Genomic DNA, 27,724 nt, shown 5'->3' on the forward strand with positions numbered 1-27,724 from the left:
AATTAAAAAATCAACATTTGTATGCACAAATAAAGCTCGCTCGTTATTGCATGCATTCTTGTAGAAAAATAAGAACAAAGCACAGTTGAAATAAAAACCTTGCACTTTATAAGCATTTATCAAAGTCGGAACAGTACAGCTTGCATAAAATTTCTATTAATTAAACTCAATCGGGGAAGTTTTTTAGATATTATTTTGGCGCGTAGTATGGCTACAGACGCAGCTTCCAGATACAAAAACAGCATCAGGGTCACCCCCACGCAGACAAAAACTCCATTCTGAATTCAGGTCGCGCCACTATCACTACTATAGTTGAATTAATATGAGGTTGTAGTGTGTAGAAGGCGCGGTCTTTTAATTTAATTGGGTGATTCGGTGAGTGATAAGGATACGTTTGTTTTCGAAGTGATTATTAACCGAGTCCGAAATCGGATAGGGGCGAAAACCAAGGAAGACAGGGTAAGTTAGTAAAACGCTAGAATGTAAAAGTATTAAGTTCCTTTTTTCAACTGAAAGACAAAATCACGCGCTTTAAGCTGGTGAAATTCTTTCAGTTGGTACACAGACCGCTAAAAATAGAATTCTCTTTTTAGCTTCCTTCACCACGGTACAAAACATGAACCAATCACAAATTAAATATATCGAGTTCCCGTAATTAACTAATTTACCTGCTAGCGTTGGAAATCATCCTTATCGTGCACGTACGTTCAATTTATGGTAACATTGTTATGTATGGCAGCTCATGATCGGATTGGTTATCGTCAATATTACTCTAACAAAAGAGGTGTCCCATAACTCTCGATTAATGAATTAAGCTAGATAATTGTTAGTGTCTCGAGTTAGCAAACATTTTGTCACAAATGAGTTAATTTATAGGCATGAATGTAACCATATTTTAGTTACATAGTGACAGTTACAAAGTGGGGACAGTAAGTACAAATGAGGGCTCCCTAGAGGAACTGATAATCTAGCAGTAATCAGCATATTATACCACCAGAGTTATGCTAAATAAACAGTGGAAAAACTATAATTAGTTACGAATGATAATGAACGCAGTCAGCGAAGTGATCGGCTTTTAAGTATAGAGAATAGCTAATGAACTATAAGGGTCATTTTATTGAATTAGAACTAGATAGATGAACTTAATTGTATTCGCCACGCATTGTAATTAAACTGGTAAAGGAAACAAAACAGTACGATACCTTTGTATCATTGTGTTACGGCCACAGGCTTTTTGTTTGTTGTTGATAAGTTCTGGTCTCATTAGAATATGTGAAATTTCTCTCCAAACTGTTTTAGAGATTAAAAGTAAATACAGCTGAAAAACGCAGAGGAATGTTGTGAAAATGGAAGCTGAATTCTTTTAATAGTCTCAACATTTCTGTTCATTTTAGACAGAATGTTACTCGGCGCATCCACCATTTTCATGAAGTTCAAAAACCGAGAGTTGGGTCTAATTAACTCAACTGACATGTTTGAAATGCTTTTCGTTTTATTGTGATATAATTTTCAGCGCAAAATGTTGATGTTTGAATAATATTAAAATTCTTATTAAAATATTGGCAATTATGCCTCCAAAAAGTCACCGATAATAATAATTTAAAATCCCAGAGCAATAGAAGGTATCCTGGAGAATCACGCAGAATATCCATTCTATAAAATACAAATTACGAAATTCTAGAGTATCATAAACATGTACCGCAGAGAAATTTAGAGAAACCGTGTAGAATACCCAATCATCGTAAATCCTAAAAAAATATACTCCCCTATTATTATATTATAGGAGTATTATATTTAGATATAGAGAATTCTAGTTCACATTCTTTTAGTTTCGTGCGGTTTTTGGTTAATTTAGTTGAGTTCCTGAATTTAGAGCGGTAAACCAAAAAAAATGTGTGGAGCTTTGGTCTAATTGGATACATTTTTTGTATTTTCCATACAATAAACAAAATTCAATGAAAAACGTACGCAGGAAATCCATTACTTTTGTTTTGTGCGTTTTTGACACAAACCAACATCCAATGAATTGATTCTATTTTGTGCATGAATTAATTAGCTGTAGTTCTGGCCAATCAATGAAGAGTCACGATCGAGTCGGTTGTTCGAGTACGTTTTTTTGTTACAAAAACTCCGCTGATAAAGATATTGCGAGCCAATGACTGAATTCTTTTTTTGGGTTTAAATCCGATATCAACAACATTCTCCATTTTGTTACGAAGAAAAGGCGGATTTTTAAATGGAGATTTCTAAAATTTGTCTATTTTGCTATTTGAAGATTTTCCAACACCGAGGATGATTATTGATTAGTCATACTAGTCGTTAAAATCTTCTTATCTTCCAGTGCAAACATCTAATGAAAATGCCACCATTAAAGATAATTTCCAGGTCCATTATTATTATCACCAAATATTTAGAATTTTTAATAAATTAGTGTTAATTTTGGGCTTCAATTTATTGTTTTGTTACGAATAAAGTGTTTATGTTTCGGTACTCTTCACTAGACAAACATACCCGAAACATGTTTGTTTTAGTATTATTATTACACACTGTTTCTGCTAATCAGACAAGTAAAAAACTACCAAATCTGTCTAAAAGTAAACAAACAAAATTGATGTTCTGAATTATCAGCCAGTAATTAACTTAGCTTATTTATACATAGAATATTGACGTTCGAGAATGTTACCAACACAACAGGCATAACACACAAAATTTTACTTCTAAAATACATTAAATAAACACGAACCTAAGTTGGTTATACATATTAACAGGATTTCGTGCTTCTAATTTGAAAATATCAATTTTTTATATCACCACGAAATTATCGAAAATTACTTCCCATTGACTTGTTTGTTGCACAAATAAAAAACATTTTCGGGTCCATTTAACCCCAGAAACCTCCAGAAACTTTCTTATGGTCGTCTCATAACAAATGCGAAGTTGGTTAGTTAGTTTATGCTCCAGAGACAAGTCAAAACAAAATTAAACGTCGCCACAGAGGAGCCCCAAACTCCAAAGCTCAACCATCTCCATTTCAAACGTGCCGACCCCCCCAAAACAAGAATAGTCATTTTTTAAAAGATATCATAGCTCCGCCTGAAGGTCCCCAATTACTCAAGCTTAAGCTGAATAGCCGAAAAGTTGTAAAGTCGTACAACAACGCTTCAAAAGAAACTTGATAAAATATTGCAGAATTTTTCTAGATTTACCTTCCGCAGCATGTCCTCGAGCGAGTCCATGTCGGAGCTTCCGTTGTTGTTGTTGTTGCTCGGCTGGACCATGAGGCAGAACCCTGAAGACGATGCTACCGCCGCGGTCGCCACTATTGAGCCTTTGTGCGGTATTCGATTCACGTTTACACGTCACTGTTTCATCTTGGCGTTTAGCTTGCGAACTTCTCTCTCGTGGTAATTATCTGATCAGGTTCACATTTAACATGCAGTAAGATTAGGATAACGAGTCGGAGAACGCCGTGTTAGACGGGGTTGGACGAGGTGCCAAGCTAATGCCAAAGCTTTACCGAAGTTTCTCGATTTTCGATATTTTTAATGCATCAGCAGGTCTTCCTGACGTCAATTTTGTGCCAGTGAAGTCAGCACATTTTCCTGTACACGTAATATTTTATTATCTACGAGAGATAATGTTGTGGTTTGAATCTAAAACGCGGTTCTTTAAATATTTAGTTACACTGCCAGGTTTAGAAAAAGGTTTTAATTTAAGTTTTAAAGGATTGTGTCCCTCAAACTGTCAGGGAGATTTGGGGGGGTTAAAAATAGTCACCAATCCGTCAGATTCAAATGCAAATTTTATCAATGCCGAAAAGAGGAGAAGCTGTCAATATACACATGTCCTAAGAAAACAATTTCTCCTATCATAGCAAAACCGGGGCATCGCATTTCATCCCATCAGACACCTTAAATTCCATATCGAATTTCCACCTGTCAATCTACAGCGATGTTTGATTTTTGTGCCGGCGCCAGTAGATAGTGTTATTTTTTTAACGTGTTTAATTTGATTGGTGGCATATTGGGAAGCCCCTGAACGATCGCCTAACGAAATTGGTTTCTATAATTGGTTTTCGTTTGTTGACGAACTGGGGAAAATGGCATTCGTTAATTTATGAACAATCTCATTAATGCCAGTTGTCGATGACCGAGGACGCGTCCATGTATCTGTCGACACGAAGGGTCCGTATATTAGGGAAAAGGGCCATGTATGCCCTATCCGACGATGTAAAAGGGGTAGAAATATCCCCATTAGGTTCGGCATGTAACAGGCGATGACAGAAAGTGGGTCGGACTAATCAATATTTACCCGAACTGGAGTGAACACGCTCGCTCTGAGACTACTTATTTAAAGAATAATGCAACACTTTCGCTTCTGCAATACCACTGCAGGATTTGATTCGGTCGAAAGGAAATTGGTTTGCTCGTTACAGAGCTCATTTGATGAATTTGTCAAGATATAAACGTCACGTGGGGGAGTTTAAAGCGTCGAGAGAGCAAAAAACAAACATCGTTGAAAAGAAAAACTGCCACACGTGTAGACCGTTGTTATCTGCTAAAGATTTGTTTAATTCGGCAAACTCCCTCTAAAACTACACAAAAGACCACTGAAGAATTCGAACAAAAAACGAAGGGGGACAAAACGTCTTTGAAATTCCCCTGTCCGCAAGTGAGTTAAGTAAACATCATTAATAAAAGCAATTTACTGCGTGTCGTTTCCGTCAGATTTCTTTAAAATTGTCAGGAAGAACAGAGACTGGAAGACTCGCCCGTGAAACTTTTCACACGAAAACTTTTAAATTCAATATTCATGATCCCGAAAAACTGAAGAAAGAGTTGTGATTTATTCGCTGAATCCGGGAAGGGTGCAGCATTTAATTAAGGAGCAACGTTTTGGGATAATAAAGCCGCCCCTTTTCCAAACAACTAAAAGTTCCTTTTCAGAAAAACCCTTATTAAAAAAATATTATATACAATTATTCTTTATACATTTTAATGATGCCTTCCGGTCTTGTGCACGACGTCAGAGAATTGAAAGGAAAACAGTCGGTATAGCAAAAATGTATAAAATGGTCGCCAATTAGGGGAATTTTTCAGGCGAATTTACATGACTTTGACGCGCTTCGCTAAACAAACTCTTTAATTTACTCTCAACGATATTAGACAGTCTCGAAATATTAACACTGTCAACTCCACCTTGTACGCTTCGAGATCTAAACAATGGAAAAATAACATTACTGAGACATGGATACAAAGAAAGAAGGCAATTCTGAACGCTACTGTACATAGAGAAAATTGAACTCGTCTGTTTACACTAAAAAATTCATAAAATTCTCGGATAAAATCTACAACAACACTGTTGTGTCAACAGTACTTTGATAATGTTCGAGGAACAACATTAGTCATTTTTAATTATTAATTCTGTCGTCGACGCAGGAAAAAATCAGTTGCATCTCAAATCATTACTTGACACAACATAAAATCAAAGCATTATTTCCAATAACATTCTTGTTTTACTTCTTTCAGTTGAAATAAAACAAGCAAACATAAATTCTCTTGCAATTTATCAAAGACAGTTCGATTTTATGAAACCATTGAACACTATTTCGCTTGATTAAAATCGCCAAAAGTGCGCTCCAGTTTTGAAAGAATTATTGTTTCACGAGTGACTCCAATATCGGAGACACATTTCATTGCTGTACTGATCAAGTAATGTCGGTGATGAGATCAAGTTTAATTTTATAGACACCCGAAAACTATAAAACATTTTATTATCCTGTCGACTGTTCTATGCTATATCTATAGAGCGAACTATTTCTATAAAAAAACAAAATCCTGTTTTACAGAGCATCGATTCGAGCGTCCAAGCTTAAGTGCTATAGTAAAGTGAGATTGCTGTAGAGTTTATAGCTATTTGTAATAAAAACCCTTCAATCGCAAAAATTTAGTTTAATTTAAAAAAGTTGGGGGTATGTTTACAGTTGAACAGAACATTTTGCATGATCAACAGGTATCAACAAAGTTAAAAAACGCAATTTGTTTTTAAGTATCCATTTTGTTTCCCGCTTTATAGTAGTTTACAAACAAAATTTTAAATTGCCTCGTTTCAAGTTTCAAAAGTCGAAAAATTACACGATTGAGTTAATTAAGTGATGAATAAAATATGACTTCTTTATATGAGACGTTGTGTTCTTTTATTAATAATTAAAAGTTAACATATGAGAACTAGTTTAGTTTCTAATATGCAGGCGTAGCGGCGAAATTGAAAATTACAATATTAACCACCGTCCTCGTTTTAACAAACTTATTCAAGAATGTCGAGAGATTTGTAAAGTTTTAATTAAATTAAAATAATTATTCTGCTTGCAAACAGTGCTCTAATCCACTGTTGACGCATAGCTGAGCTAAAGCTGGAATTTCCATAAAACATCCCACATTAGGTCTGCTTTTTATTTTGTTTACTGTTGCTTCTAAACATCACCAAAACGCTTCACGAGGTTGAACGAAACTATTAAACATCATCATCGGTGCATCATGTCAGAATATATTACACAAATTAAATCAACAAGGCAAAGTTCTCGAAGATAAACTTTAGCGCACAACGGATTAATTAATTCAGGTACACTTATGTAATCGCAGGCATAATTAACTTAAGAACACCTGTAAGTGGATATCCTCAGTCCAACCCCGATTAATTGCGTTCGCGCGTTTTTTTTTTTCAAATAAATTAAACATTACCATCTGTCAGACAAGTTCGGATTCGGACACCAAAACCATTTCATGATTGAAAAACACAATGAAAATCACGTTCGGTATTACGGAAAACACGCCGAAAGCTTCACTGAAAGGAAAATCGGAGACGTTCGTGACCGGCGAAAGCTCGAAGCTTACTGCTGAAATTTCAAAGCACTGCTGCTGAAACCCGTGTGGAAAATGGCATGCGCGCTCCTCAAATCTAATCTATAACATCATATGCACACACAATTTCAATATATAGACAGACAAGTGTCAGACGGCTCGAATTGGCCGATTTGGAGGACTTCTCCGAATTAAAAAAAGAAAAATCCGAGGTAATTTATCCGGCTCATCTTCGCATCAATGCGAAAACTTTCCGCCGTTTTCCACTTGTTCAAGTTTCGAATTTACGTAAAAGTGACATTTTTCGAGAAAGGCTGGTTTATTGGCCAATCCGTCCCTGTTTTATTTGTAAATGTTTCCGCGCCACGCAACTCTACGTGTGGCAGCCAATCACTACACCACGTGATTTATGTCATCCTTTGAAAACTTCTTTTTCTCGACGACCTCTCTCATTTCGTGTCATTTTTCAGGAATGATTACGTCATGTGCGGTTCGCCGCTTCCGAAACATATACAGGGGCGTATTAATTACGTGTTTTTTTATCAACTCGGACGATCTATGCTAAAAAGAAACGTGAAGTTTGCTACCTGTTGTATGGTAATTTGGATGGACTTAGTGTCAAACCGAGACTTTTGTTTCAGAAAGTTTAAGCTTCCGTTTATTTGTCTACGTGCCCGACGTCGGAGGAGGCCAGATATTAAAATTTAATTTAGAATTCTTGTGCGGAAAGCTCTGGTTTATGGGGGGAAGCGATCAATTTAAAGATATTTCATTTTTAAAACGTCATTTGTAGGAGATAATTTATTTGGAGAAAAATTCAATTCCATTTGATTATGGCTTCCCCTCATGCGCACTGAAAATTAGAAAAGAAAAATTCCAAAGCAGGTTATTTATCTGAAGCTTTTTCCGCATTCTGTTGTTTCGTGCGGGTTCAAACTGTATACAAATAGGGTTGTTACTATGTTGGCAATCTCCAAAGTAGCTGAGTATTTTGTGAAAACGCTTCATCTCTAATCCTAAAAAGCATCATCAAACCCAAGATTCATTCGCCAAACCTTTCAATAATTTTTCACTTTGCTTCCAAAGTTTGAAGATGCAGTCGTTTCGGACATCTACGGCACGTGCGTCGAGATTTGTGGAGAGAATAAAGAAATCTAATGGTTCCCAACCGTATTACAGCTTGCGGATATTTGTGGTTGAATTGAATGGAATCATCTCCAGTCTTCGCCCACATTCAGACTAAACAATTAACCGCGAGGCTTCATTAACATTAACAACTCTGATTCAGCATTTTCAATAAATGGGCCAAAAGTTAACAGGGAAAGCTCCTCAGCACGTCAAAGCGATCCATTAGAGCTTTTAACGGAGCGGTTAGTTTGACCACATCTGAGAGTGCTTAAACGGAAATAGAGGAAATCAACTCATGTTTCCGTTACCGTATTTATTTCTCAACCAGCGGACAGTTGCTGAACTCCCAAAACCTCGCAGGATAATTATGCCCGCTGCCTGAACTTCACGGAGCTATATTTCATGGTTGCGTTCTAAAGGAAGTGCTTAGAGTCAATTAATTGCTACGCAAAAGTTGGGGTTATTGATTTCTCTGTTTGCAGGAGTGCAAACAAAAAGGACGAAATTTCGCTTTCGGTAGTAAAAGTTGTATCAATGATATAACTCGAAATTTAAGGAAGGCTCGCTTATCATGTGTGGAACATTCCCTGGCCACTTTTCTCAAATAAAGTCGACATAATAAAGATAAAGTTTAGATGGTTTTAACTTCTTATGAAGGTTCTTCGTCCCAACAATTCCCGTTAAAAATTTAGTATTATGGAGAGTTTCAGTGATTTATCGTGATCCTGAAATTAAGGAAAATAGTGCTGTTAGTTAATGAAACTATTAAGAAAGCCATAAATTTGGTTATCTAACCGGCAGTATTTTCGCCCGTAGAATTTAACAAAGAGCGCTTGTCTATTAACATGAAAAATCAGATAGAATGCAGGAAAAGAAAAAATAAATCGCAAGCCGTCTGTCGCGAATAGCAACGAATTCCCCAACATCTCTGAATACGGGTCTCAACGATTTTCGGATATTAATTCAATGGACGTGCGTAGGTAGTCGCTGTTATTTCTTCAGCTGGAGTTAATTATGATGAAGAGAGAGGCACCCTCCTTTCTCCCCTAAAATTGATCTCACGTAATGGGGAGATCTTTTCAATTAGAAGCCGAGGCCACCAAATGGTCGTCGCGAACTGCACTTCTTTCTTATTTTTTCCATTTCGCTTTTCTTCTACTGCATTTGGGTTATATACATTGTTTGCTTTAATGCGTTTCTAGATTAAACACGATGATATATTAAGAACATCTGGAAAATTTCCTGCCGCAAACGGCCCATCAATAATGTCGAACAAGTCCGGTCGCCCATTGTGGCGAATTTCTCTCTCGCACATTCCCGAAAGTGGCATCGACTTTAAAACTGACACAATAGGAAATCAGGACGGACAATGTGCTGCGTATTTCGAAAATAAACAGAATTATCCTTCACTTGGATGAAAAGCAGGCGAAAACAGTTTGGCGAAGCTGAAAGAAGACACATTTTCAGGCTGAAATGTCACGTAGACTGCGTAAGTTATAAGATTACGGTTTCGCGTGTTTGTAGCAGATTTCATTGGCCACGTTTCCTATCAGATTGTATTAATTCTATTTAATTTAGGTCTTGCGGGCGAATCCAACTACCATAACCTTCATCGGACTGCCACGAGCATTCAGCTAATGACTTTTTCATTGCACGTGTCGCGTAATTATTCACGTTGACGGCACTGGAGAAATACAAACTGCCTTAACGATCTTTATCTTGATGAGGTTTATTATTTTCGATAAACTGTTTCGGTATAAAGTTCCTTGAGTACTTTGTGTACATAAAAGTTATTTTCCCGAAGAAAATCCCTTAATCTCTTTATGGTTTCTTAATATTACTTTCCTCGCTGAGGACTCTCTTAGGGGGAAACTTTCCACCGGTCACATGTGCATTTCGATGACTAGCCCTTGATCCCAGAGAGGAAATCTGCATTATTAACAATAACGATGGCACATTTCAAACTTTACCAACTTCCCTATTCCTCTACTGGGAAGCAAATAAGTCCAGCAGTTTCTATTTCACAGTCAAAAACACAGGAGTTTAAACCAATGCACAAACAGGCGCTTGAACAATTTTAAAAATAGCACACAAAGTAAATTTTTATATTTTTAATTCATAATCGTTTTCTTATCAGTATCTAGGTACATATAAATCTTAATTACTTTAGATAGTAATAAAACATCAAAAAAATTACTCAAGTAACACTTTGTCTCTATGAGACCAAGAACGGGAGGACCTCAGCAATGCTCTGAAGTAATGCATTGCATAGGTGATAATTATTAACAAAATAATTAGGACTCCTAATGTTTGTTTTCCTTCGCGTGTTTCCTTAATTTCATTTGCATCAATCATTATGACTAGACACTAACCCAATTGCTGAAACGCTGAATCATAATAACAAGATGATATCCACAAAAGCATCCACTCAAGAATTTGGAAACGCTATATAATCTCGGTGTCGTGCTCAAAATTTGTCAGTCGATCGTTGTCCTACTAAGACATCGATACTACAGAAAACATGGTCTTCCTTAGTAGTGCATTCACCTTTAATCTAATAGCGATAATTGTCACCTTCTTATCAGGATTAGTGATTTATTACAAATGGTGCTTCTCATACTGGAAAAAACGTAATCTTCCGTTCATAGCCCCGTCAATTCCTTTCGGAAACTGTTCTAAACTCTTCCTAGCAAAACGGAGTTTCTCCCAACAGTTCGCAGAATTTTACCAGCACTTCAAGGCGAGAAACCTCAAACATGGTGGAGTCTTTATGTTCGGACGCCCGTTCTACATCCCCGTTGATCCTTACATCATCAAGGATATCCTACAAAAAGACTTTTCGCATTTTGTTAACCGTGGATTTTACGTGAATGAAGTGAACGATCCTTTGAGTGGTCACCTGTTTTCCCTTGAGGATTCAAAGTGGAAAAATCTGCGAGCTAAACTGACAGCAACTTTCACATCTGGGAAAATGAAGATGATGTTCGATATTATGGCGGCGTGTTGTAAAGAACTGGATGATGTAGTTTCGCAAGCGGCGAAAAATCAAACACCTGTCGATGTTAAAGACGTTCTTGCTCGTTTCACCACGGACATCATTGCTTCCTGTGCGTTTGGAATTGACGGAAACAGTCTTAAAAATCCAGAGACTGCCATACGACATTACGGGAAACGTGCTGTTGAAAATGACGCGTGGGAGTCCTTCAAGGCTTTTGCTCAGTTGGCTTTTAGCAACAGATTTTTGGATGCGATCAAATTCAAAACCACCAAATCTGATGTGGAGAAGTTCATGTTGAATACGGTGAAGAAAACTGTCGATTATAGGGAAAAAAACAAAGTTTATAGAAAAGATTTCATGCACTTATTGATACAGTTGAAAAACCGAGGAAAACTCTCTGACGATGATAAACTCCTTGATGACGATAGTGAAAGCAAAGAAGTAGGATTGAGTCTAAACGAACTCGCTGCTCAAGTGTTCGTATTTTTCTTAGCAGGATATGAAACCTCATCAACAGCAATGACTTTCACTCTGTTGGAACTGTCCCAGAATCAACACATCCAAGAGAAACTCCGCAACGAAATTAACTCCGTTTTGGACAAACACAATAATGAAGTTTCGTACGATGCCATCATGGAAATGCCGTACCTAGACCAAGTCCTCAATGGTAAGTTGCAAGTCGGATTAATAAAATTTCACCAATGTCAAACTTGTAGAATCATTGAGAAAGCACCCTCCACTTGGATTTTTGAACCGAAAATGCACAAAACCGTATCATGTTCCCAACACCAACATTCACTTAGAGGAAGGTACCATGTTGGTAATACCCACTTTAGCATTACACCACGATGCAGAGTTTTACCCAGAACCGGAAAAATTTGATCCTGAACGTTTTTCGGAGGAAAATAAAAATAAGCGACCGCCGTGCACATGGATGCCTTTTGGTGAAGGACCTCGCGTTTGCATCGGTGAGTTAACAAGTCCCTGGAGATATATAATTACTAATTTTTTTATTAAGGTTTGAGATTTGGACTGTTGCAAAGCAAGATCGGATTGGTTACTTTATTGAGAAACTATAAAGTGACTTTGAATAGTCAGACCAAGATGCCGATTGAAATAAATCCGAAATCCCCTCTTACAACGAGCAAATCCGGAATTCTCTTGAACGTAAACAAAATCAATTAAGTTTACTTTAATAATCTCCATAATTGTATTACAGTATATAACTTGTATTAAATAAATATTAATAATAACTGCGCAGTTATTGCGGCATGTGCACAAAAAATTTCAACAACCGGTGATTAGATTTTAGTTCTAATCAAATTTGTTGTTTTGTCATCGTTATAAGCATAAAAAGCAACATGTTATAAATATGTGCTTTTGTAATGAGAGGGTTACTACTCTTATGTAATCATATTTTATTGGCGTCATCAATGCAGTAAGATACCTGAAAAAGGAGTACTCAGTATGGTAAGATCCTATGGACTGTAATCAAAGTCAATTTAAAAAAAGAAAAACGAAAAAATATATTACGTTTGCAGTTTTGGTGGATGCGCCGGGCCACAAAAACAATATGCATAGATTTGAAAAAAGAAATTGACTTTATTATGACCACAAAACAGTTTATTTAAAGTAGACATAATAATTACATTACGATTTTAAATAATGACTATACAGGGTAAACCTGAATAAAGTGCGAAGATTTTAATCACAATATCAGAGACATTGGGTCTTCAAAAAGGCCAATCTTTATCTCGATTGGTGGTAAGGTGACTTTTCCCGACTCGCTCTGTGGATCAAACTAAAATTTTACTTAGAAACAAAATAATAAAAGTTACCTGAAGTTATAACGAAAAATGAGCAAATGCCCTCCATTGGACAATACACATGATCATCACGCGTATAAAATCAGTTTCACCAGTAAACAAAACACTTTTTATAACTTTAGGTTCATCATAACGCTTTTGAAAAAACCACTAGCAAAAAAAAAAATCTGACTCAAATTAATCTAAATTTTGACAATTTGGCACTGTAAAACCAACCTTTCTCTACCACGATTATTGCTAAACTAACAGGAACTCCGATAAAGACATTTTTTGCCACTGTTATTAGCGTTTTTCTTCCCAATAATCAATCCATTCTGTGACATTGATAATGGATCCTCGACCTTTCCCAATAATTCAGTGTTGCACGGCGGTATCTGCAGAAAACTTTCATAATTTTTTCTCAAAACGGTGACGTTTCGGAACGTAAAATTTGGCCATTATGTCAAACTGCGTTGTCTGATATTGGAGTTTAAATCTTTGCACTTTATTCGGGTTCAGCCTGTATTTATAGTTTATCACAATAATAAGTGCGGATAGTTCCAAGGCAACGTACAAATAATGTCTAAAAATAAATGTCGCAGAATGGAAACATATCTATGTAATTATGCTTGCAATGGTGACAAACTTATATTCTGATCCCTGGAAATTCTCAATACGACAACACAACCTTGAAATAAATTGTATTTATCAGTCCGACATATCATCAATTTATTAAACGAGTGCTAAAAATACCGATTGAAAGTTGTTTTGTTCATCATTCTTAAAGTCCACAAGTCACTTATGTAATCTCAGTGGACAAAAATAAAGACATTTGCAGACAAAATTAAAGTTAACGTCTGAGAAAATGCCAAATTTTGATGCAACATCGAGTCTTCGTAAAAACTTGAAAGACGCAGTAGTTCAAGAAAAAACTTCGTTAGATATAAAAAATACTGTATGCAGATTTGGAGTGGGCATAATTAGCTCCGTGGCCTTCGGATTGTTTTAGAATTTATGGACAAAAAATAAATATTTTCTTTATTTTACGTGCATTTTTAAAAAGAAAAATCTCCTAATATCAATATCACTGGTCTTCCGTTGCATGTCCCTTCAATTTTATTTGCACCAACCATTATGACTAGACACTAAGCCAATAATTGCAGTTTGTTATTCTTGAAATCGCATGTTGTTATCTTCAAGGCAGCTCCAATAAATTATAGAGTGGGATTTATTATGTGAGATCTGCGTTGTGCCAGTCGATCGACGTACTCCAGAAACACCGGTACCACAAAAACATGTTCCTCTTCAGTAGTGCTTTCGTTGTTACTCTAATAGCGATAGTTGCCACCTTCTTTGCAGGATTAGTGATTTATTACAAATGGTCCTTCAACTACTGGAAAAAACGTAATCTTCCGTTCATAGAACCGTCAATTCCTTTCGGAAACTGCTCGAACCTCTTCTTGTCAAAACTGAGTTTCGCCCAACAATTCGCCGAATTTTACCACCACTTCAAAGCCAGAAACCTCAAACATGGTGGAGTCTTCATGTTCGGACGGCCATTCTACATCCCCATTGATCCTTACATCGTTAAAGATATCCTACAAAAGGACTTTTCACATTTTGTTAACCGTGGACTTTACGTGAACGAAGAACACGATCCTTTGAGTGGTCACTTGTTTAACCTTGAGGATTCAAAATGGAAAAATCTGCGAGCTAAAATGACAGCAACTTTCACCTCTGGGAAAATGAAGATGATGTTCGAGATCATGGAGGCTTGTTGTAAAGAACTGGATGATGTAATTTCGCAATCGGCGAAAAATCAAACACCGGTCGATGTCAAAGACGTCCTTGCTCGTTTCACGACTGATATCATAGCGTCATGTGCGTTTGGAATTGATGGGAACAGTCTTAAAAATCCAGACACTGCCATACGACATTTCGGAAGACGTACTGTTGAAAATGATGTGTGGGAGTCTTTCAAAGAAATGGCTACGATAGGTTTTTCAAAGAGGGTGTTGGGTGCTATCAAATACAAGAGCACCAAAACTGATGTGGAGAAGTTTATGTTGGATATGGTGAAAAAAACTGTCGATTATAGGGAAAAAAACAAAGTTTATAGGAAAGATTTCATGCACTTGTTGATACAGTTGAAAAACCGAGGAAAACTCGTTGAAGATGAGAAACTCGTTGATGATGACAGCAAAAGCAAAGAAATGGGAATGACTATAAACGAACTAGCTGCTCAAGTATTTGTGTTTTTCATAGCCGGGTACGAAACCTCATCATCAGCGATGACTTTTACCCTGTTGGAGCTGTCCCAACATCAAGACCTTCAAGAAAAAGTCCGCAACGAAATTAATTCCGTTTTGAAGAAACACAACAATGAAGCTTCGTACGACGCGATCATGGAAATGACGTACCTTGACAAAGTTCTTAATGGTAAGTTACAAGTCGAATTGATTAAGTACTACTAATGTTGAGCTTGTAGAGTCGTTGAGAAAATATCCGCCACTTGCATTTTTGAACCGACAATGCACAAAAGCGTATGATGTTCCCAACACCAACATTCACTTAGAGGAAGGTACCATGGTGGTGATACCGACTTTAGGAGTTCATTTTGATGCTGAGTTTTACCCCGAACCGGAAAATTTTGATCCTGAACGATTTTCGGAAGAGAATAAGAATAAGCGACCGCCATGCACATGGATGCCATTTGGTGAGGGACCACGCGTTTGCATCGGTGAGTATCTCAAAGTCTCTGGAGGTGTATAATTACTGATTTTTTTTATAAAGGTTTGAGATTTGGGCTGATGCAAAGTAAGATCGGATTGGTTACTATATTGAGAAACTACAAAGTGACGTTGAATAACCAGACCAAGATGCCCATTGAAATGAGTCCGACATCTAGTATTACAACAACCAAATCGGAAATTCTCTTGAATGTAAACAAAATAAACTAACATGTGTTTAGAATACTATTGGATGATATATCTAGATATTATTTAGCAATAAATAAGATAAAAATAAAAGAACTGCAATGAGTAGTTTCAATTTTTTTCTATCTACTGTGTATAATTCGATAAAAAATTAATGTAAATCAGTGATAACACTGCAAGGTTGTAAAATATTTCTAAAAATTTTAAAATGCGCAATTAGAGAGATAAATAAAAAAATAAATATTTATATACTATTGGTAAGGAAGCCAATATAACAAAAACAACTCGATTATTATTACCGCAAAACTGTTTATTGTCGGAGCACAGTAATTAAAAAGCGATTTTTTATAATTACAGCTCATGATACATAAATACGGTTCGCTCCAAGGTACAAATTAGGTACTTCTGAAAAAAAATGTCGCTCATTGTAACTATTTTATGCTTACAATGTATGTATATTTGGTTACATACTCACACTTTGATATTCTCAGCACGATCACAATCTTGAAAACAAGTGAAAATTATATCTCGTACTATAGCTAGTTTCAATAAATACTGAGAGACTTGAGGCCTGCAGCTATTGAGAAAAACGCGAAAGATTTGAAGTCGACATTATTAAATTGCATTTATAAAAAAAAACAAATTGACGCAAAAAAATTTTTACCCAATTTTTGAAGTTCTTTTTTTTTATTATTAATGATGCGCTTTAATGATCGGTCCCACTATACGGGGATAATCGAGATGTAATTTTCGTCTACCTCCGCCGGTCTCCTCAATTTTATTTGTATCAATCATTATGACTAGACACTAACCCAGTTATTGCTGATGCTGAATCATCATTGATACTCTCACATCCACATATAAGTGATTGTAGAGTGGGAGATACTACGTCATTTTTGTGACGTGTTTAAAGTTTGCCAGTTGTTGTCCTACTGCGATCGCGGTACCACAAAGCATGGTCATCTTCACAAGTGCATTCTCCTTTAATCTAATAGCGATAATTATCACTTTCTTATCAGGATTAGTTATTTATTTTAAATTCTCCTTCACATACTGGGAAAAACGTAATCTTCCATACATAGAGCCGTCAATTCCTTTCGGGAACTGTATGAAAATTTTCCAAGGAAAAGTAAGTTTCGCACATCAGTTCGCCGAATTCTACCACAACTTCAAAGCAAAAAAAGTCCAACATGGTGGAATCTTTATGCTTGGAAGTCCATTCTACATCCCCGTTGATCCTAAAGTCATCAAGGATATTCTTCAAAAAGATTTTTCGCATTTTGTTAACCGTGGATTTTACGTAAATGAAGAAAACGACCCTTTGAGTGGTCACCTGTTTTCCCTTGAGGATTCAAAATGGAAAAATCTACGAGGTAAACTGACAGCAACTTTTACATCTGGAAAAATGAAAATGATGTTCGATATTATGGCGACTTGTTGTAAAGAACTGAATGATTTAGTTTCGCAAGCGGCAAAAAATCAAACACCTGTCGCTGTTAAAGATGTTCTTGCTCGATTCACCACAGATATTATCGCTTCATGTGCGTTTGGAATTGAAGGAAATAGTCTTAAGGATCCAGATGCCCCCATACGATACTACGGGAAACGTGTAGTTGAGAATACCCCGTGGAAGTCCTTCAAGCTTTTTGCTCAGTTCGCTGTCAGCAGAAGGATTTTAGATGCGATCAAGTTCAAGTTCGGCAAACCTGATGTGGATGAATTCATAATGAATATGGTGAAGGAAACTGTCGATCATAGAGAAAAAAACAAAGTTTATCGAAAAGACTTCATGCACTTGTTGCTGCAGTTGAAAAATCGAGGAGAACTCTCTGATGATGGTAAACTTCTTGACGACAACAGCAAGAGCAAAGAAGTAGGATTGACGATAAACGAATTAGCTGCTCAAGTTTTCGTATTTTTCATAGCAGGGTACGAAACCTCGTCAACAGCGATGACTTTCGCTCTATTGGAACTATCTCAACATCAAGACATTCAAGAGAAACTCCGCGACGAAATTAACTCCATTTTAGAGAAGCACAATAATGAAGTTTCGTACGACGCGATCATGGAAATGACGTATTTAGACCAAGTCCTCAACGGTAAGTTACAAGTCGAACTAATCAACTGCTACCAATGTTGAGCTTGTAGAGACCCTGAGAAAGCATCCACCCGTCGGATTTTTAAACCGGCAATGCACCAAAGCGTATGATGTTCCCAACACCAACGTTCACTTAGACGAAGGTACCATGGTGGTGATACCCATTGTAGGACTTCACCACGATGCTGAGTTTTACCCAGAACCGGAAAAAGTCGATCCCGAACGGTTTTCGGAGGAAAATAAGAAAACGCGACCGCCATGTACATTTATACCTTTTGGTGAAGGACCTCGAATTTGCATCGGTGAGTTGAAATGAAGTTACTGGAGGTGAATAACTGTTTTCCATTTCTTTAAGGTTTGAGATTTGGGCTGCTACAAAGTAAGGTCGGATTGGTCACTTTACTGAGGAACTACAAAGTGACATTAAATAACAAGACCATGACGCCGATAGAGATAAACACGACGTCATTTATTACAACGAGCAAATCGGAAATTTTCTTGAACGTAAACAAAGTGAATTAACTTTACCGGATTATCTCCAAAATTGTATTCATTTGTGTTATAACAATGTGTATAAAAGTAATAAATAAAAACAAATGGAAAAATTGCAATGGGTTGATTACATTATTTTGTATGTAGTTAAGACGAACAATATAAAAAAGTATATAAATCGTAGAGTTACTAACACTGAATTTGAAATATAAAAAATATCCTATTGTAGAAAATTAGGAAAACACGTGCACAAAAACAGTTGTTTTTTTACGTACCTAAAAACATTGAAAATTTTTTAAACAAACTTTCAGATTTAATTTTGGTGGATGCGCCGGGCGAAAAAGAAAATAAATGTACCAAGAAATTATTGGCGATTACAGTTACATATTATGTAAGCACGCTTCTGTATGTTTGGTTACATACCCACACTTTGTTATTTTGATATTCTAAACACGATAACCCAACCTTGAGCACAATCAAAAACATTACAATTACGCAACATCAATTAAAGTAGTGCCAAGATACCGAGTGAAAGTTGTTATTGTTCATCCCTCTTTCTTTTCAGAAAAGCACCATGGCCATCCTTGGTAGCTGTATCTGCTTCGACCTTTTGGCCATCATCGTCACTCTCGTAATCGGCGGGATCACCTACATGAAATGGAGACTAACTTATTGGTCTAAAAAAGGTGTCCCAACACTGCCACCATCCATTCCGTTCGGAAACGCCACGGATTTAATTCTCGGTCAAGTTTCCTTCGGGGAAAAATTCCGTCAAATTTACAACACATTCAAAGCGCAAGGACTTCGACATGGTGGTTTCTACCTGGGAGCTTCACCAGCTTACGTACCCATCGATTTAGAACTCGTTAAACGGATCATACAACTTGATTTCGCGCATTTTAACAGCCATGGTGGTTACATCGATGAAGAAATTGATCCTTTAACAGGACACTTGTTCAATCTCAGTGGAGAAAAATGGAGGAATTTGCGAGTGAAATTAACACCAACTTTCACGTCGGGAAAGATGAAAATGATGTTTCATACAATGGCAAGTCTTAGTGAAAATTTGAAAAATTTGGTGGACGCGACTGTTGAGGAAAACGCTCCGTTTGACGTTAAAGATGCTCTTGGCAGATTTGGAGTGGATGTTATCAGTTCCGTGGCGTTCGGATTAGAAGCAAACAGTCTTAAAGATTCGAATGCTCCTTTTCGGATTTATGGACAACGAGCTGTCAAGTTCGATATCTGGGACAGTATTAAAGTTTTCATGCAGGTAATGTTACCAGCATGGGTGTTACGAGCAATTAGACACAAATTTACTAAAAGAGACGTAGAAGCGTTCTTTATGAAAACAATCCGGGATACAGTGGAGTACAGAGAAAAAAACAATTTGTATCGAAAAGATTTCATGCACTTACTGTTACAACTGAAAAATCGCGGGACTGTCAATGACGACGAACAATTAATTGATGAGAGTGGCGAGAGCAAAGAAGTGGGGCTCACAATGAACGAGCTCGCTGCCCAAGCCTTTGTTTTCTTCATGGCAGGATATGAAACTTCCTCCTCCACGGTAACCTTTACCTTGTATGAACTCGCTACAAATCCTGAAATTCAAGATAAACTTCGGGAAGAGGTCATTTCCGTGCTGGACAAACATGGGGGCAAAATTACGTACGAAGCCATGATGGAGATGACGTACATGGAAAAAGTCTTACACGGTAATCACAACATTTTTCTTATCAGAATCCTAATGATCTATTTATAGAAACTCTTCGAAAGTACCCTCCACTACCCATCTTGACTAGAGAGTGCAGCAAAGACTACACAATACCCAACACCGACATCGTTATACCAAAAGGTGCCGGGGCCTTTATTCCCGTGCTTGGTATTCACAAAGATCCTGAATATTATCCGAATCCTGAAGTTTTTGATCCTGAGCTTCTCGGAAGAGAGGAAGCAAGAACGACCTGCATTCACATGGTTACCTTTCGGTGATGGCCCAAGAATTTGCATCGGTAAAGATTTTGGCCACAACTGTTGAAATAAACTAATTTTTTTTACAGGCATGCGGTTTGGAATTTTACAGAGCAAAATCGCCTTGACGATGTTTATAAAAAACTACGAAGTATTCTTGAACAAAAAAACCTGCCATCCTTTGAAATTTGACAAGAGAGCGTTCCTGACAACAGTCGACGGCAAGGTGTGGTTGGATCTTAAAAAATTGAAGTAACAAGATTGATTTTTTATAATACCCAAGTATACGTGTATGTTTGTAACTTTACCTAAATATTTTGTCAACTAATTCTGTACTGCTAATTTAAAATAAAATGCATAGTAATCCACAACGTTTTGGTTTCTTTTTTGCGGCTTTTTGATTTTCAATGACTGTCGTCTTCACTTAAACTAAACACAGAGATTAAATGCACAGTTTTCATAGTCATAATCTGTGTGGTGTCGAGTTGTGCGATAAAACTGGGTAATCATGATGACTCGTACATTGTAAATTCGCATTCTCATATCACTGAAAATGATAATGACAAAGTAAAATAAAGCAATAATAACTCTATAGAAAGTTTTCTGGCTTCAAATGAAGTGCAGTGTCAGTGGGAACAGGTTTGGAAGAAGATGTGCGATGAAAAGTGGTTTTTCGGTATATTTTCTTACCATGTAAGAAAGACTTCGTTAGTCAGCTGTGTTTTTTAAACTTCAATTATTAGTTTATTAAGAAGGCCAAATTGGTACAAATTTTTGTTCACTTGAAAGTTAATTTGCATCCAAAATAATTGAAACCCTTTAAGTAATTGTGCAAAATTTTTAGCAGCACAGCGCAAAAACGCTTTTATTTATTTCGGTTTGTAATTGTGATTTTGTATACATTATTTTTGATGTAGTCTGTTTTTTCTTGCATTTATCGAACTCTTACGGAGGTTATTAACTTTTATGACTTCGTACATTCAAATTTTCTTGAGTTTATCTAATTTTTGTTTGTGGTAGATAAAAGAAAAGAAAACAAAGTTTCTTAAGCCACGGCCTTCGATGAAATTCTTTTAGCATGTAGCCAACGAAAATAAAAATCTGTTACATTATTATAATATTTATTTTCCCCAATTTCCCCATTTAATTCATGTGATCTTCCATCGCGCTTAATACAACTCGCTACGCCAGATTTTATTCCGAATCTGCTAATATCATCATGACGAACACCAGCGCTCTCTCGAGATTTCTATATAAATACTCTAGCAATGATTACTGTACAACAGTCAGTGAAACGCTGACATTGAAAACGGTTTATTCGTGTTCGAAAAACAGCAATGACTCTCATAACAAGCAACCCAACCTTCGACCTGGTTGCAATTTTGGCTGCATTAATAACAGGAGCGATCCTATTTCTGCAATGGCACCTGAGCTTCTGGAAGCGACTTGGCATACCAACATTAAACCCCACTCTATTTTTTGGTGATAGCAAGAAGTTCCTCACTGGGCAAATTTCATTTGGTGAGCAGTACAGACAATTTTACGACGCTATAAAATCAAAAGGGTACAAGCACGGTGGTGTCTTCGTGGGTCCAAAACCAGTGTACATTCCGGTAGATCCAGAACTTATAAAACATATCGTGTTGAAAGACTTTGACCATTTTATGAATCACGGCAACTACTTCAACGAACAAGTTGACCCTCTAAGTGGGCACCTCTTTAATTTAGAAGACGCCAAATGGAGAAACCTCAGAGTTAAATTAACCCCCACGTTCACTTCCGGTAAGATGAAGATGATGTTCCAAACTTTGGCGGATTGTGCAGTTGGTTTGGAAACCATCATGAACAGTGCTGCAAAAGAACGTGATCCCCTTGATATTAAAGAAATCCTGGCGCGTTTCACTACTGATGTAATTGGATCTGCTGCTTTTGGTTTGGATTGCAACAGTTTAAAAGACCCGAACGCGGAATTTAGAAAGTACGGGAGAAGAATTTTTGAACCGTCATACTTTCAACGAATAAAAACCCTCTTTTTATTATCGATGCCCCATTCCGTAATCCGAGCTCTTAAAATCAAATTCACAAAACAAGACGTTGAGGCATTCTTCATGAAAGTGGTCCGAGATACTGTTAATTACAGAGAAACGAACCACATCTACAGAAAAGACTTTATGCATTTGCTTCTACAATTGAAGAATCGTGGAACTGTGACTGACGACGAGAAAATCACCGATGAACCTGGAAAAACTGCCGAAATAGCACTGACAATGAACGAACTCACAGCACAAGCTTTCGTTTTCTTCTTGGCTGGTTTCGAAACTTCGTCTACATTGATGACTTTCGCCTTGTATGAACTTGCTGCAAATCCAGGTGTTCAAGAAAAGTTAAGAAATGAAATTAAGACAGTTTTGAATGAGAGCAATGGAGAATTATCGTACGATGCGATGATGAAAATGACCTACATGGATAAAGTTTTGAATGGTAAGTCCTGGAAGCTAATGTGACTCTAATAATTCAAAATATTTTTCTTCAGAAAGTCTCCGAAAGTATCCTCCAGTACCAATGCTCTTCAGAAAATGCAATAAAGACTATACGATTCCCAACACAAACATTACGTTGAAAAAAGGAGTCAGTTCTGCTATCCCAGTTCTTGGCTTACACTACGACCCGAAGTATTACCCAAATCCGAAGAAATTCGATCCCGAAAGATTCTCTGAAGAAGCTAAAAATTCGAGACCTCATTTTACATGGCTTCCCTTTGGCGAAGGACCCAGGCTTTGCATAGGTAAGATTTGTTTGCAATACAATGGAAAATTTATTAATTTTCTTATTTTTGTCTTTTAGGTTTGCGTTTTGGTCTGATGCAAAGTAAAGTCGGTTTGACCACTATTCTGAGGAATTTCAAAGTCAGCTTGAACGAAAAAACGCAGGTCCCGTTAAAATTGTCTCCAAAATCTCTGATATCAAGTGCGGAAGGTGGCATTTGGCTCAACGTTGAAAAACTAGATTAATCGTGTTAAGGTTTTGTGTTCGTTGTTTTTCCTGAACTACAGACCAAATGTGATATAATTTATTTAATTACCAATATTATTACCTTTATTATTTATTACCTTATTTTACTGAGTAATCTACAAAAAAATCTGTTTCTAAGAATTTTTTCGAGAACGTTCGCAACTAGCAACTAGCCTAAAATACATAAAATACTTAAATATTAACCTTTTAGACCTCTACACCAATGACATTGGCATTTTAGAGTTTTATCACGTTCAATTATTACAATTCTAAATCTCACGATAACGAAAACAAAAACACAAATACTTCAGAATTGTATATAAATACTGGTATAATCATTATCAGTTCATAAAACAGTGAGTTTCAATTAAGTGATAATCGTGGTTTCCTCGTCAAAATTTTGTGATTTTTAAGCTCCCTATTCAAACAAAAATGGCTTTGTTGACGGACAATTTAACCTTCGACTTGGTCGCACTTTTATCCACAATTTTGGTAGGATTAATCGTAGCTTTCAAATGGAGCTTGGGCTACTGGAGCCGCATCGGTTTACCTACGTTAAACCCATCACTACCGTACGGTGACGCTAAAAAGTTCATAACCGCACAAACATCATTAGGTGAAACATTTAGAGACTTCTACAAGGCGTTCAAATCAAAAGGACACAAGCACGGTGGTATTTACATGGGTCTCAAACCATTCTACGTGCCTACAGACCCAGAAATTGTAAAAAACATCATGCAGAACGATTTCAGTCACTTTATGAATCATGGAACCTTCTTTGACGAAGAATATGATCCTCTAAGCGGGCATCTCTTTAACTTAGAAGATGCCAAATGGAGAAACTTGAGAGTTAAGTTAACGCCGACTTTCACTTCGGGAAAGATGAAGATGATGTTCCAAACTCTAGCGGATTGTACAGTTGGTTTGAAAGACGTCATGGACAAATCAGTTAAGACTCAAACTCCCGTTGATATCAAAGAGATTCTAGCTTGTTTTACTACCGACGTTATTGGTTCCGCTGCTTTTGGTTTAGAGTGCAATAGTTTGAAAGATCCAAACGCCGAATTCAGAAAATATGGAAGAAGAGTTTTTGATATAACTTTCTCCGATCAAATTAAAGCAATCATGCTATTTACACTACCGCATTTCGTTCTACGAGCTCTGCGAATCAGGTTTACAAAACGCGATGTTGAAACATTCTTCATGAAAGCAGTGAAGGACACTGTTAAATATAGAGAAAATAATAACATTTATCGAAAAGACTTCATGCATTTGCTCCTACAACTTAAAAATCGAGGTACTGTAACAGACGATGAAAAAATTACCGATGAACATGGAAACATTAATGAAAAAGGATTAACAATAGACGAACTTGCGGCACAAGCTTTCGTTTTCTTTCTTGCTGGTTTTGAAACTTCATCCACATTAATGACGTTCACATTGTATGAACTGGCTATCAATCAGGAAGTTCAAGAAAAATTAAGAAAGGAGATAAACACAGTACTGAAGGAACACAATGAGCAACTGTCGTATGACGCAATAATGAAGATGACCTACATGGACAGAGTTCTAAACGGTATTTAAGAAATCAATCACATTATTTTGACTTACCCAAATAATTTTCAGAATCTTTACGCAAATATCCCCCAGTTACGCTTTTGAGCAGAAATTGTAACAAAGACTACTTAATTCCGAATACTAACATTATGTTAAAAAAAGGCGTTAGTATCGGCATTCCTGTATTAGGTTTACAAACGGATCCAGAATACTACCCGGATCCAGAAAAATTCGATCCTGAGAGATTTACTGAAGAGGCTAAAAATTCGAGACCAAGTTTCACGTGGATACCATTCGGTGAAGGACCTAGACTTTGTATTGGTAAACTATTTTTCATTTATTAATATAGACGTTTCTAATTTTTATATTTTAGGTTTGCGTTTCGGTTTGATGCAAAGCAAAGTTGGTTTGACAACACTTTTAAGAAATTACAAGATTACACTTAACCAGAAAACTAAACTTCCTCTTAAATTAGACCCAACATCTTTCGTATCCAGCGTGGATGGTGGCGTGTGGTTGAATGTCAACAAATTAGAATAAAATCATTTAAAAATCACTGATAAAAATAAAATAAGACATCAATTTCTGTCTATAATTTTCAATTAGTCAGTAGAATGATTTAACCTTTTTGTGTTCGAACGAGTTAGTTATCTTATCGATATAAAGTGCGAAAAGTGGCATTTGGCTGAACGTTGAAAAACTAAAGTAACCGTGACTGGAAATATTAAAAATTTACTTAACACGATTTGTGTGCTAAAAATGTTCTGTTTTGTTGTTTTTCTTAGACTACAGACCAAATGTGAAGAATTTTTCCGAGATCGTTCGCACCAAGCAAGTCAAAAGTACATAAAAAATGCTTAAATATTACCTTTTAGACTTCTAGACCAATGACATTGTAATTTTTGAGTTTTATCATTTACAATTATTATGATTCTAAATCTCATGATAACGAAAAATGACAACACAAATACTTCAGAATTGTATATAAATACTCGTATAATCGTTATCAGTTCATAAGAGTGAATTTCAATTAAGTGATAGTCGTGGTTTCCTCGTGAAAATTTTGTGATTGTTAAGCTCCCTACTCAAGAAAAAATGGCTCTGTTAACGGATAACTTAACCTTCGACTTGGTCGCCCTTTTATCTACAATTTTGGTAGGATTAATCGTGGCTTTCAAATGGAGTTTGGGCTACTGGAGCCGCATCGGTTTACCTACGTTAAACCCATCACTACCGTACGGTGACGCTAAAAAGTTCATAACCGCAGAAACATCAATGGGTGAAGCATTTAGAGATTTCTACAAAGCGTTCAAATCAAAAGGGCACAAGCATGGTGGTATTTATTTAGGACCTAAACCCATTTACGTCCCGACAGACCCAGAAATAGTAAAAAGAATCATGCAGAACGATTTCAGTCACTTTATGAATCATGGAACCTTCTTTGACGAAGAATATGATCCTCTAAGCGGACATCTGTTTAACTTAGAAGATGCCAAATGGAGAAACTTAAGAGTTAAGTTAACGCCGACTTTTACTTCGGGTAAGATGAAGATGATGTTCCAAACTCTGGTGGATTGTACAGTTGGTTTGAAAGACGTCATGGACAAATCAGTTAAGACTCAAGCTTCGGTTGATATCAAAGACATTCTAGCATGTTTCACTACTGATGTTATTAGCTCCGCTGCTTTTGGTTTAGAGTGCAATAGTTTGAAAGATCCAAACGCCGAATTTAGGAAATATGGAAGAAGAGTTTTTGAGATAACTTTCTCCGAGCAAATGAAAGGAATCATGATATTTACACTACCGCATTTTGTTCTACGAGCTCTGCGAATCACGTTTACGAAACCCGATGTTGAAACATTCTTCATGAAAGCAGTGCAGGACACTGTTAAATATAGAGAAAATAATAACATTTATCGAAAAGACTTCATGCATTTGCTAATACAACTTAAAAATCGAGGTACTGTAACAGACGATGAAAAAATTACCGATGAACATGGAAACATTGATGAAAAAGGATTAACAATGGGCGAACTTGCGGCACAAGCTTTCGTTTTCTTTCTTGCTGGTTTTGAAACTTCATCCACATTAATGACGTTCGCATTGTATGAACTGGCTATCAATCAAGACGTTCAAGAAAAATTAAGAAAGGAGGTAAACACAGTACTGAAGGAACACAATGAGCAACTGTCGTATGACGCAATAATGAAGATGACCTACATGGATAAAGTTCTAAACGGTATTTTAAAAATCAATCACATTACTTTGAGTTACCAAATAATTTTCAGAATCCTTACGCAAATATCCCCCAGTTCCGCTTTTGTTCAGAAGTTGTAACAAAGACTACACCATTCCTAATACCAACATTAAGATAGAAAAAGGCGTTAGCGTCGGCATTCCTGTATTAGGTTTACAAACTGATCCAGAATACTATTCGGATCCAGAAAAATTCGATCCTGAAAGATTCACTGATGAGGCTAAAAATTCGAGACCAAGTTTCACGTGGATACCTTTCGGTGAAGGACCTAGGCTTTGTATTGGTAAACAATTTTTAATTCATTTAAATGGAGAAGTTTCTAATTTTATATTTTAGGTCTACGATTCGGTTTGATGCAAAGCAAAGTTGGTTTGACGACACTTCTAAGAAATTACAAATTTACACTTAACCAGAAAACCAAACTTCCTCTTAAATTGGACCCTAAATCTTTCGTATCCAGCGTGGATGGTGGAGTATGGTTAAATGTCAACAAATTAGAATAAACCATTTAAAAATCACTGTTAATAATAATAAAGAAATATAATCAATTTCTGTCTAGGTTTTCAATTAGTCACCACAATAATTTAGTCTTTTTGTTTTCAAACGA

The 27,724-nt window shown here is 36.6% G+C and overlaps 7 protein-coding genes and 1 pseudogene across 14 annotated transcripts in view; 7 read left to right on the forward strand and 1 right to left on the reverse strand.

Moving 5' to 3' along the window:
- LOC148170194 (uncharacterized protein CG43867) overlaps positions 1–27,724 on the reverse strand; it is a 101,434-nt gene that overhangs the window by 16,448 nt on the left and 57,262 nt on the right. Inside the window, exons 1-2 of one of the 7 annotated variants that reach the window (XM_088044321.1) lie at positions 6,741–6,832; positions 3,207–3,412 (exon numbers count right to left, since the gene is read on the reverse strand). The exons of the other annotated variants lie outside the window; for them this stretch is intronic. Of the exons in view, the coding sequence (XP_087900447.1) occupies positions 3,207–3,278 (72 nt within the window). The 5' untranslated portion in view covers positions 3,279–3,412; positions 6,741–6,832. Of the gene's footprint in view, positions 1–3,206; positions 3,413–6,740; positions 6,833–27,724 lie in introns of those variants that run through there. 7 annotated transcript variants of the gene reach the window in all.
- On the forward strand, positions 265–20,662 carry LOC148170196 (cytochrome P450 6A1-like; annotated as a pseudogene). Its single transcript, XR_015770652.1, has 4 exons — positions 265–459; positions 18,883–20,035; positions 20,083–20,332; positions 20,381–20,662. The product of XR_015770652.1 is annotated as a cytochrome P450 6A1-like (transcript).
- Positions 10,115–12,246, forward strand: LOC148170197 (cytochrome P450 6A1-like). The gene is made up of 3 exons (XM_088044339.1): positions 10,115–11,653; positions 11,703–11,954; positions 12,005–12,246. Exons 1-3 carry the CDS (start codon positions 10,510–10,512, stop codon positions 12,169–12,171), a joined length of 1,563 nt encoding a protein of 520 aa, XP_087900465.1. The 5' UTR covers positions 10,115–10,509; the 3' UTR covers positions 12,172–12,246.
- LOC148170198 (cytochrome P450 6A1-like) lies at positions 14,023–15,835 on the forward strand. The gene is made up of 3 exons (XM_088043077.1): positions 14,023–15,230; positions 15,280–15,531; positions 15,585–15,835. Exons 1-3 carry the CDS (start codon positions 14,087–14,089, stop codon positions 15,749–15,751), a joined length of 1,563 nt encoding a protein of 520 aa, XP_087899203.1. The 5' UTR covers positions 14,023–14,086; the 3' UTR covers positions 15,752–15,835.
- On the forward strand, positions 16,603–18,349 carry LOC148170199 (putative cytochrome P450 6a20). Its single transcript, XM_088043070.1, has 3 exons — positions 16,603–17,826; positions 17,876–18,127; positions 18,181–18,349. The coding sequence occupies exons 1-3, from the start codon at positions 16,683–16,685 to the stop codon at positions 18,345–18,347; spliced, it is 1,563 nt and encodes a 520-aa protein (XP_087899196.1). The 5' UTR covers positions 16,603–16,682; the 3' UTR covers positions 18,348–18,349.
- Positions 21,558–23,397, forward strand: LOC148170200 (cytochrome P450 6A1-like). The gene is made up of 3 exons (XM_088042804.1): positions 21,558–22,772; positions 22,825–23,076; positions 23,136–23,397. The coding sequence occupies exons 1-3, from the start codon at positions 21,629–21,631 to the stop codon at positions 23,300–23,302; spliced, it is 1,563 nt and encodes a 520-aa protein (XP_087898930.1). The 5' UTR covers positions 21,558–21,628; the 3' UTR covers positions 23,303–23,397.
- On the forward strand, positions 23,645–25,442 carry LOC148170201 (cytochrome P450 6A1-like). The gene is made up of 3 exons (XM_088042803.1): positions 23,645–24,879; positions 24,930–25,181; positions 25,234–25,442. The coding sequence occupies exons 1-3, from the start codon at positions 23,736–23,738 to the stop codon at positions 25,398–25,400; spliced, it is 1,563 nt and encodes a 520-aa protein (XP_087898929.1). The 5' UTR covers positions 23,645–23,735; the 3' UTR covers positions 25,401–25,442.
- LOC148170202 (putative cytochrome P450 6a14) lies at positions 25,876–27,620 on the forward strand. The gene is made up of 3 exons (XM_088042710.1): positions 25,876–27,099; positions 27,149–27,400; positions 27,454–27,620. Exons 1-3 carry the CDS (start codon positions 25,956–25,958, stop codon positions 27,618–27,620), a joined length of 1,563 nt encoding a protein of 520 aa, XP_087898836.1. The 5' UTR covers positions 25,876–25,955.

This window comes from Gnatocerus cornutus, chromosome 8, assembly GCF_029298725.1.
Source record: "Gnatocerus cornutus isolate USDA-ARS CGAHR chromosome 8, icGnaCorn1.1, whole genome shotgun sequence".
NCBI lineage: Eukaryota > Metazoa > Arthropoda > Insecta > Coleoptera > Tenebrionidae > Gnatocerus > Gnatocerus cornutus.

What these genes read in the sequence shown, in the direction of transcription:
- LOC148170197 (XM_088044339.1), top strand. Translation starts at nt 10,510, where the DNA reads ATGGTCTTCCTTAGTAGTGCATTCACCTTTAATCTAATAGCGATAATT. An exon ending in CCTAGACCAAGTCCTCAATG is followed by an intron (nt 11,654 to 11,702) that starts GTAAGTTGCAAG and finishes TCAAACTTGTAG; the next exon opens with AATCATTGAGAAAGCACCCT. An exon ending in AGGACCTCGCGTTTGCATCG is followed by an intron (nt 11,955 to 12,004) that starts GTGAGTTAACAA and finishes TTTTTTATTAAG; the next exon opens with GTTTGAGATTTGGACTGTTG.
- LOC148170198 (XM_088043077.1), top strand. Translation starts at nt 14,087, where the DNA reads ATGTTCCTCTTCAGTAGTGCTTTCGTTGTTACTCTAATAGCGATAGTT. An exon ending in CCTTGACAAAGTTCTTAATG is followed by an intron (nt 15,231 to 15,279) that starts GTAAGTTACAAG and finishes TTGAGCTTGTAG; the next exon opens with AGTCGTTGAGAAAATATCCG. An exon ending in GGGACCACGCGTTTGCATCG is followed by an intron (nt 15,532 to 15,584) that starts GTGAGTATCTCA and finishes TTTTTTATAAAG; the next exon opens with GTTTGAGATTTGGGCTGATG.
- LOC148170199 (XM_088043070.1), top strand. Translation starts at nt 16,683, where the DNA reads ATGGTCATCTTCACAAGTGCATTCTCCTTTAATCTAATAGCGATAATT. An exon ending in TTTAGACCAAGTCCTCAACG is followed by an intron (nt 17,827 to 17,875) that starts GTAAGTTACAAG and finishes TTGAGCTTGTAG; the next exon opens with AGACCCTGAGAAAGCATCCA. An exon ending in AGGACCTCGAATTTGCATCG is followed by an intron (nt 18,128 to 18,180) that starts GTGAGTTGAAAT and finishes CATTTCTTTAAG; the next exon opens with GTTTGAGATTTGGGCTGCTA.
- LOC148170200 (XM_088042804.1), top strand. Translation starts at nt 21,629, where the DNA reads ATGACTCTCATAACAAGCAACCCAACCTTCGACCTGGTTGCAATTTTG. An exon ending in CATGGATAAAGTTTTGAATG is followed by an intron (nt 22,773 to 22,824) that starts GTAAGTCCTGGA and finishes ATTTTTCTTCAG; the next exon opens with AAAGTCTCCGAAAGTATCCT. An exon ending in AGGACCCAGGCTTTGCATAG is followed by an intron (nt 23,077 to 23,135) that starts GTAAGATTTGTT and finishes TTTGTCTTTTAG; the next exon opens with GTTTGCGTTTTGGTCTGATG.
- LOC148170201 (XM_088042803.1), top strand. Translation starts at nt 23,736, where the DNA reads ATGGCTTTGTTGACGGACAATTTAACCTTCGACTTGGTCGCACTTTTA. An exon ending in CATGGACAGAGTTCTAAACG is followed by an intron (nt 24,880 to 24,929) that starts GTATTTAAGAAA and finishes AATAATTTTCAG; the next exon opens with AATCTTTACGCAAATATCCC. An exon ending in AGGACCTAGACTTTGTATTG is followed by an intron (nt 25,182 to 25,233) that starts GTAAACTATTTT and finishes TTTATATTTTAG; the next exon opens with GTTTGCGTTTCGGTTTGATG.
- LOC148170202 (XM_088042710.1), top strand. Translation starts at nt 25,956, where the DNA reads ATGGCTCTGTTAACGGATAACTTAACCTTCGACTTGGTCGCCCTTTTA. An exon ending in CATGGATAAAGTTCTAAACG is followed by an intron (nt 27,100 to 27,148) that starts GTATTTTAAAAA and finishes AATAATTTTCAG; the next exon opens with AATCCTTACGCAAATATCCC. An exon ending in AGGACCTAGGCTTTGTATTG is followed by an intron (nt 27,401 to 27,453) that starts GTAAACAATTTT and finishes TTTATATTTTAG; the next exon opens with GTCTACGATTCGGTTTGATG.